We start from the raw sequence: 9353 nt of genomic DNA, 5'->3' as shown, positions 1-9353 counted from the left end.
TCCTTCCTTCCATCGCTGCAATTAATTAGTTTATCAGGATTATCTAACTGAAATTAATGTTTCTGCTGTTTTAGGAAGGAACCAGCCTTTGCTGGTCATCCCCAGAGAGCATGGTTGACCTGGCAAAAAGGTGATGAGGGAAGAGCAACATCTTTGCCATCCGCAGGGTGACTTTGTTGTCAGATATCCCACCACCATTAACGGTTATAAACCATGGAAGATCCTAATTAGCCCAGCGTGGTGGGATGCTCCTGCACAACTTCTTGTTTTACCTCTGACCACTTATTTTTTCCTGTGAGTTTTCATGGATTTAGAGACTCAAGTTTTTTAAAGGAGGTTTTTTTGCCACAGCATAACGGAATAGTATCTGGTCAACGCTGTCTTGGCTAAGCCAGGAAGGGTATCCAGCCTGCATGGACAGGGCAACATTTGCCTGTTCCACTGCCTTTTTTCGTGACTACAACAGTTCATCTCAGGGTGCATTCTCTCTTCCCGGAGGACACGTTGACTTTATTGAAAAAGTAGAATCATTCACTTACTCAGACTTTTTCCGGGATTATTTGATTCCCAACCATCCCTGTATTTTCTCAGCTAAATTCACTGAAGACTGGGGCAGCAGGAGAAGTTGGGTTACTTGGGATGGAAAACCTAACTTTGATCATCTGCTGCAGAAGTTTGGTAAGTGATGGCATTTTTAATACCTTATTAAAACGTGTATGCTAAATGACACAGCTTTTTTTCAATTTTACGAATAGACCTGCTAGACAAAACCAAACAATTCTCCAGATTTTTTTCTAAGTTGATACGTTCATTTTCTGTACTTACGCGTACTTTATGTTTCACAGATTCCAATCTCAAATTTATTCCCACAGTGAAATAAAATAAAAAGTGTTGTATAATTTATCCATATCAATTTATATACCTGCTTAACGTTAACCAGAGGAGCAGCCTGACACTTTCCTCAGGCAAGGGAAGGTATTCTGTAGTTACAGTGAAATATCTCTTCAGGCTGTAAAATATTTGTATATTTAATAGAAATCAATACACCACTCCTAACATAGTTTAAGAGAAAACATCAGGTCCCATTAGATAAATAACTTCTGTTCTGGATCATATTTGCCTAGAATGCTGGTGTTGGGAGTGAGAGCTGGGCTAGGGATTGTTGCTTTATGTGTTTGTACTTAGCATTATAGGGCCGAGATATTAGAGACTGCTGCAGTGGATAAGGTTAAGGCAGTTCAGTTTCAGCATCAGTTATTCTGTCCCCACGTGGGCTCAAAGAGTTTATATTTCAGGAGAGGCTGTAGTACCTGTTGCCAACTGTGATGTCAAGGAGTACAATTCTAACCCGAAGGAGCAGCTCCCCTTCAAGGAGTATATAAATTACTGGAAAGAGTACATTAAAAATGACTACCGTTCATCCCGAGGGTGCCTTTATCTAAAGGACTGGCACCTGAGCAGGTAAGAGAGCACTGTGGAAACCCCTGCATACCGTGCACAGCAGAGAGCTGCCGCGGCACCTTAATGCTCATCTTCTAATGCCTAAGCGTTTAAATGCCGGCAGTGCTGTTTGTTAGCACCTGCCCACCAAAATATCAGTCTTATACTGCACAGTTCTTGGCGTACTTCACATGGCAAGATCCTTAAGTCATTGTTTCCTCGGGAGGCTGGCATTGTTGAGTGCATTCATCTACCTTTTAAATGAGACTGTATGTGATCCCTGTGGAAACTGTGTGGCTGTAACATTTGGCTTATGTTTGACTACTACAGTGCAAACCTTACCCCTTAAAAAGAAGGGGGACATTTCTAATTATATTTAATTCAGTGAGTGTGTGTGAGTTACAATCCTTTATTATCCTTATTATCCATTCTCCTTACTGTTAACCTTCCCAGTCACTAAAGTTCTCTTCACTCTGCTGGCTTTCCTTCTCCAGCCAGCTGCTTGCAAGCTGGATTCATTGTCCATTCCCCATGTCTGTGTAGGACTTTTACGTCTTTTCACTCAAATCTCTTCTTCCTTAAATGTATCCTGCTTTTAATCCAACTTTTTTGTGATCAGCTTTTGTTTCATTTTTGAGCATGCCAGTGACTTAAAATAGGGAAAATTTATCATGGAATCATAGAATCATAGAATGGTTTGGGTTGGAAGGGATCTGTAAAGGCCATCTAGTCCAACCCCCCTGCAATGACCAGGGACATCTTCAACCAGAGCAGGTTGCTCAGAGCCCCGTCCAACCTGACCTGGAATGTTCCCAGGGATGGGGCATTCACCACCTCTCTGGGCAACCTGGGCCAGGGTTTCACCACCCTCATTGTCAAAAATTTCTTCCTTCTATCTAGTCTAAATCTGCCCTCTTTTAGTTTAAAACTAAAGTCTGTCCTCATCTTTCTTATCAGCCCCCTTGAAGTAGTGGAAAGCTGCAATAAGGTCTCCCCAGAACCTTCTCTTCTCCAGGCTGAACAACCCCAACCCTCTCAACCTTTCTTCATAGGAGAGGTGTTTCATCCCTCTGATCATCTTTGTGGCCCTTCTCTATCAGTCTCTGCCTCCCCTATTTGTCTGCTTTCCCAGACACTGGTGCTGTGTCTTGCTACAGAAAGTCTGCTCATGCAGCCTATGATGGGAAAGGGGCAGCATATCCTGTGGATTGTCAAAATCCCACAGCCTGGCTTCCCTCCTAACCCTCACACCCCCAGCTTGTCATCCAGTTGGACAACCAGTCTTGCAGGCATCTCATCTAAAGAGAATGTGTTTATTAGTAACTGTCTCTGCCATAATTAAAAGGAGTCTCCCAAATAGTAATTAACCTCCACAGCTTTCCTGGAAGACAGAAGAGCATTATTGTGTGCATTTTGCATGCAACTTGGAGTTGCCAGTGCTATTAAGGAGATGACAGCAAAGTATTAATGGCCTGCTAGAGACCCAGTCGGTCTCTGTATCTGGGTTTTGGGAACTGAAGTAGAAGGAGCAATGCTGCATTTTTCTGAGACTGATTTCCACTACATTATCTTTTTAAGAGCTTTCCCTGTGCAAGATGTTTATACAACCCCTGTGTATTTCTCATCTGACTGGTTGAATGAATACTGGGATGCTCTAGCTGTGGATGATTACCGGTTTGTCTACATGGGACCTAAAGGTTCATGGTAAGGCAGTGTGGTTTCTGTCATTCTTACATACTCTTTTTTAAAAAAAATGAATATTACAGGAGATTACCACATTGTCCTTCAGGATAGCATCATGCTGCAGAGGCAGTGTGGCTGTGCTGTATAGTATTGTATCTGAACCCAGCCAGTCTTGTTTCTCAAGCAGCTCATTTGGTTCTGGATGTGAGCTGTCCATATGCAGTCAGCAAAAGTGCTTTTCCACTTCAAAAAGACCTGAATTGTGCACAGAAAATTTGCAAAAGTTGTCAGCTAGCTTACATAAGATTTTAGAGCAGAAACTCCCTGGGGATCATCAGCCACTTGTGGTTTGCAGAGTCAACAGGAGCCTTGGAGGGGCGCTGATGAGTTGGTGAGATATTTTGCAGGTGAAAAATTAAGTCCAGCATTGGTGATAAAGTTGCATTTACAGTATTCTCATCAGTTCACGTCACAGAATCCCCTGACATTAAGGTGTTTGTGGGACAGATTCAAAACTAACTGATGGAGAAGCACTGCAATACTATGTAGATATAGTGGCCCTCTAATATGTAAAGCAGTCAAAACTAAATGAAGAGGATGACAGTCTGGGATCAGGTTTGTCTAGTCAAGGTTGATTTGTGTGTGTATGTTTGATGCTTGGAGACTTTAATTCATCTTACAGCTTTTAGGCATTGTCTCTACTTAAACCTCTGATTTGCCCCACAGGACTCCATTCCATGCAGATGTCTTCCGTTCCTATAGCTGGTCAGCCAATATATGTGGGAGAAAGAAATGGCTGTTGTACCCTGCAGGTCAGGAAGAATATCTGAAAGACCACCATGGCAACTTGCCCTTTGATGTGACTGCACCTATTCTTCAGGACGGGAGTGTTTACCCTCGCTACAACCAAAGTCAACCCCCTGTTGAAATTGTGCAGGAAGCAGGGGAGATAGTCTTCATCCCCAGTGGATGGCATCATCAAGTTTACAATCTGGTAAGGTAACTGATACCAGCCTTTTCATAACAGAGATAATCAGGCAGCAGGCTTGAATCAGATCAAACTTTTATTGCCACAGCATGTTGTGGATGCCAAAACTCTAAATGGTCTGCAAAAACGTTCAGAGAGATTCATGGAGGAAAGGTCTATTAGTATCTGCTCAAGATCATGGCTAAAAGCAAGCCTGAACTCATAAGCTTCTTGGGTCATTGACCACTAGAAGCTGTGAGAGTGTACAATTGAAGAAGCTGTCTGCTTTTCTTACACTTTTCCTCATTACATACTGCTAGTCCCTGAAAAATAGGATGCTAGGTGAGATGGACTTACGGTGAGGCTGTTAATCTTGGTTTCTAACTGTAAATTGTAATTTAATAATGGAAAATGCTAACAAACTTCTCTTCATGATTACAAACCAAAATTAACAACCTTGTTCCTTTCTCCCCACCACCTTCTCCCACCTTTGTGCCTTTAAAAGGCATGCTCAGATAGAGGTAGTAGAGGCATTTGCTAGTTTACAGAATGAAACAAGATTTGATTTTTAGAAAGGGACAGCCTTTCAGCACAGTGGTAGTATTGGTGCCAAAGAAGCATTCTCCTTGCTGAGGAATACAATTTTACATTTTGCAGCTTTGGTGGTGTTACAGCTGTTTTCTCGCACTTTCCTATGTAGAGCCTAATAACTATTTAAATTATTCCTTCAGGAGGATACCATTTCCATTAACCACAACTGGGTGAATGGCTGCAATGTGGCTATAATGTGGTGCTTCCTGCAGGATGAATTAGCAGCTGTCCAACGGGAAATCAATGAATGGAAGGACCCTATAGATGATTTGCACCTACAATGCCAGGTATAACATCATGATGCTGGCTGCCTGACTCTCTGTTAGAGGATCGAATATTTCAGGGTGCATTGCACCAATTTGTTAGAGCTCTAAGACACAAAAGACCCTCACCTCATACCTGGAATTTGTACATGTTTCATAAGGAAATAGGAACTGGTGACAACTTCATTTTTCAGGAAATCAGATATTACTTTAGTAAGCTCAGGAAAGGCTTGTGCCAGTGCATATTTGCTATGTCAAGGAGGTTAGGATGTTGTCTGAAAAACTAATTCTTCGACTTCTCCTCTTCAACTGTCAAGGGTAGTGTTAGCATAAAAATCAATCCTTTATGTAGTATTTACGTTTACCTTTATAAAATGTGTTTTTTCATGTAAACAGAAGAACTGATAAGGCAGGCCCCACACAGAACTGGTTTGAAGACCATTCATGATGAAACAGTGAATCTGAAACAAGCACAGTTAAGGTAAAGATGGCAGCAAGTGTCTGTGTCTGCAAAGTGATGCTTTCAGAACACGTCACTATGCTGAGCAGTGTTCTATCTTGTATGCTTCCAAAATATTAAGCATGTAAACAAATACAGAGTTTATTTCTGGAGACTGTTACTGCTGCTAGGTTCATATCCTTCAAAAATAGTTTCCAAAAACACAGCCATTTCATACTTAGAAGAAACAGACTGCTGCTTTTAGGACTAGTGGCATGGCAAGTTAGGTAGAGAAGTTTAGTGCCAGCAGGGAATTACAAAAAATATGATTAAACACGGTTATTTATGATTCCGTGTAGTTACTAGCTTGATAAAACATGTTTTTGTAATTCTTACTGTAAATAAAAGTGAGTTGTTTCCATTTCAATGCTTTTTTTTCCCCCTAGTTGATCATGAAGTCTTGCACAGGCATAGACTACAAGGAGTTCTACAACTTCCTCAAAATTATTGCAGAGAACAGGATTTCTGTCTTGGAAAAGGGCCTTGATGATGAAGCTTCAGCAAAGAACACTCCAAAAGCTGCCATTTCCACCTTGGGCATGCTCCATGCAGTGTTTGATTTAAAGAGGACGGCGAAGGTGTTAACATCATTGAGTGCTAATGAAGATTTCAAGAAACTAGACCTGACATCACTTTCTCCACCTCCGGAGGCGTTGCTCCACCACTTGAAAGCAGCAATAGATACAGCGCTACTCTAACTTCCTATTTATTCAGTTCTTTGTAAAATGAACCTTTTGCAAAATGGGTGTTTGTAGAAGACTGACTCCTCCCTTTCTAATAGCTGTTGCAGTTTAAGTACAAAGAGAGAGCCTTAATATAGAGTGGGGAGAGAGTACATTCATAAGAAGTCTGAATACTTTTTAAGTTGGCAGCATTTGAGTAGCTAGAGTAATTAGACAGGAAAAAAATCTCAGATAAAGGAAGAACCCAAATCATGTTAGTATTGTATTACAAGCTGGTGAGTATGCATTCAGGCAAAGGGAACAGAAATTCCGTGTGGATCAAGCTTAGGTCTGTCAGGGCTAAACGCTGAGATTGCAGTGGTCTGTACCATATTCCCTCTGCTTTTGAGAGCACTGTACACACTGTTAGATTTTTATGCTAACCTGTACTGCAGGCTCCGGCAGCTAATCTCGCTTTGTTTGGTCACACCTAAATTACTTTACGACATGCCCTGCTTCCAGGTACAGCTCAGACTTTCTCCTTTTTTTTTTTTTTAAATATGAGAGGACCCTACTTAGTTAGCTTCCCTTGAAGCTTCCCCTGAGATGGCTCAGTAGTTGTAGCCTGGACATGGAATGCTGATTGTACTATTTTCCTATACGATGGCATTTCTGTAAAGCTGAAAGTCTCTGTTAGGGTCAGCCTTCATATGGCTGCAGGGCCTGCAGGATTAAATTTAACATATCAGGAAGCTGGAGTCCTGGTAGCAAATCTGCCACTAATCATTTAAGCATGTGATCCACCCAAGCTGAAAAGGAAGAACTTGAATGTACTCTCACATTTCTACACGCTATTTCAAGGCACAGTATTTTATCAAGCAGAGATTTGATTAATCAGGGAAGCTAGCAAGTAGCCTCATATCATCTCCTAAAAAAGCCAGCTGTTAACTCACCAAATAGCACTACTGCATGGTTACATAGCACAGTTTGCAACCTGAATGCTACCCTTGGACTAAAGGAGTATTTCCAGTGAAGTATCCCTTTTGCTTTTACTGGTTTGTGAGAAAACCTACAAGCACAAATGGCTGCACACTGTTACCTTAGTTGCCCCTTCAGGGCTAACTTGAATTCTTACTCAAGAACTTCCTCAGTTTTCAGCCAGATGACCAGTAAGAGCAACTAATAAACATATGTTTAGAAAGTGCAATAGTAGAAATCTTCAATAGGCTGAAAAATCACATTGTTTTCTAGATAATTCTGTGGAGTTGGTATGTGCATGCATTTTGCATGTCCTATTTTCTAGTAGAATTTCTGCATTTTAAGTAAAAAGTGGTATCTGAAATTAGAATCAGTACCCAGAGCATGGAAGAATGCAGTTCAGAGAAAACAGACCTTTTTTTTTTTTTTTTTTTTTTAAACAGCTGTGACTACATCTCAGTGATTCAACCTTCTGGCAGGGTGTTTCTTTAGACTGGAAAACTGCCAGTTTTAAGCAACTCTGAAATTAAAATTTCACAGCTGTTACTTATGGCTGTTTACATGCTCAAAGACAGGCAGCTGGAGCTTTCTTCCTTATATGAATAAGGTGAGATTTCATAGAGGTGAGGAACAGTGGGTTAAAGCTGACAATCAGTGTATTGGTAGGAAAGGATGGTTTTGGTCTTGTAGTCCCCAGTCTCACTGCATGCTGTGTAACTGGTATTGTCACCAACCACTTTAAACATTGCAATTTTATAAAGGGTTTGCTTAGATGAACATTACATTTCATGTCCCATGAAGCTGAAACTGCTTGGCTTTGCTGTGTGAAATCCAAAAGAAGAAGTCTAGCTCTTACGCAGAGAACCCAGTATCTCAATATACCCAGGATCAGTTTAGACACTGTTCTGTCCAGCAGCGACATCCTCATTTGGCCGCTGGCATGGGTTTGCTGGGATGCAAAAATCCAGGCAGCAGTTCTCAGGGAAGGGACATCATTTCTGCAGTTAGTTCCTCTTCCCTGTGGAATATAGTTAAGGAAGGAGGAAGGTTGGCCAGCATGGTAGGGTGGCTAAAGAGGTGTTCAAGTAAAGGAAGTGACTCTCAGCAACTCACTCTCACTTTCTCTTCACTTGAGCTGTCTCTGCACCACAGCATCTTCAGCTCTGAAGATGTGTAACAGCCCTCCTTCGTAAGGCCTGCTAAGGCTTCGTGTGATCAGTGCAAGAAGAATGGGGTAAAAAAAAAATAGTTTATTTGCAGGAAATGATTTTCAAGTTTAAGCCATGTTCTTAACTGATTCGGCAGGGAACAGAACCACAAGGATGTTTTATTGATTCAGTCTCTCTTTTGATGACAGTAGGAAACTAATTTATCATTCAAATTCTCCATTCACATGAATGATCAAGACAGTAAGAGAGCCACGTATTTTCTAACGTTAAGGAGCGGAAAGCAAATCCTCAAATGCCTGAAGACAGCAACAAGATTGGAATAAGAAGTATGCAAACCTGGAATCTCTCTTAAAAATTAAACAGCTTTATTTAAATACAAAGTTACTGTAAAACATACATTAGGATACTCTCATACCAATATATTAACTATTGTAATCAGTGTACTATTTATTAAAGCATAATACTTGTGATAAACAGGAGGAAACAGCCTGTAGAGTTTTGTTTTGTTTTCCTGAGTCACAGACCTGGACAATTTAAAGTCAAACTGTAAAAAAAAAAAACAACAGGTTAAAATCTAGTTCAAAAGAGCTTTTGCTCTAAATATGCAATTCAGACATTACTATTTCTGTCTGATAGGAACAGGATACCAAATACCCATTTGCCTTTTAAAAAGGCAGCATAAAACCCAGCCCGATTCTAATCTGATTTGTACCCCACTGGCATCAGTGGGTGGTCTGTCAGCACAAAGCTGTGCACCTAGGAAAACCAGTGTTTTTGCAGCTCTGTCAGTGCAGAAAGCCAGGTGGTTTTATGTTTTGTCTCACCAGGATTTGAAATTTTTCACCCCTGGACAATATATGTCCTTTCTGTTAGGCACACACGAACCCCTGCAGAATTACAAAGCAGCACTAGCATCTTCAAGGTGCAAGTGTGATATCCCTGAGATTTAAGAGTCATCTGCAGAGTATAAATATACATTTATAAGTATCATAAAACAAGGAAGTTAGTTAATAGCAGCTTTACAATGCAACGGAGAGGTACTGAGTTTGGCATAGATAGGAAGAGGAATAGAAAAACCTTCCTCTTATGGATACAGTAAAA

The 9353-nt window shown here is 40.9% G+C and overlaps 1 protein-coding gene across 1 annotated transcript; it reads left to right on the top strand.

Annotated features, from left to right (window-relative positions):
• The first annotated feature begins 400 nt into the window (after positions 1-400).
• On the top strand, positions 401-6235 carry JMJD4 (jumonji domain containing 4). Its single transcript, XM_010292924.1, has 6 exons — positions 401-678; positions 1296-1461; positions 3019-3144; positions 3850-4117; positions 4822-4968; positions 5830-6235. Exons 1-6 carry the CDS (start codon positions 414-416, stop codon positions 6139-6141), a joined length of 1284 nt encoding a protein of 427 aa, XP_010291226.1. The 5' UTR covers positions 401-413; the 3' UTR covers positions 6142-6235.
• The last annotated feature ends 3118 nt before the right edge of the window (positions 6236-9353 follow it).

Source organism: Phaethon lepturus, unplaced genomic scaffold (assembly GCF_000687285.1).
Source record: "Phaethon lepturus isolate BGI_N335 unplaced genomic scaffold, ASM68728v1 scaffold1228, whole genome shotgun sequence".
Classification (NCBI taxonomy): Eukaryota; Metazoa; Chordata; class Aves; order Phaethontiformes; family Phaethontidae; genus Phaethon; species Phaethon lepturus.
Note: the sequence above shows the minus strand (reverse complement) of the source record. Positions and strands in the feature narration are given on the sequence as shown.

Excerpts from the sequence above, each read along its gene's own strand:
- JMJD4 (XM_010292924.1), top strand. The coding sequence starts at position 414 with ATGGACAGGGCAACATTTGCCTGTTCCACTGCCTTTTTTCGTGACTAC. Across the intron at positions 1,462-3,018 it reads AAGGACTGGCACCTGAGCAG|AGCTTTCCCTGTGCAAGATG; the intron begins GTAAGAGAGCAC and ends TATCTTTTTAAG. Across the intron at positions 4,118-4,821 it reads ATCATCAAGTTTACAATCTG|GAGGATACCATTTCCATTAA; the intron begins GTAAGGTAACTG and ends TTATTCCTTCAG.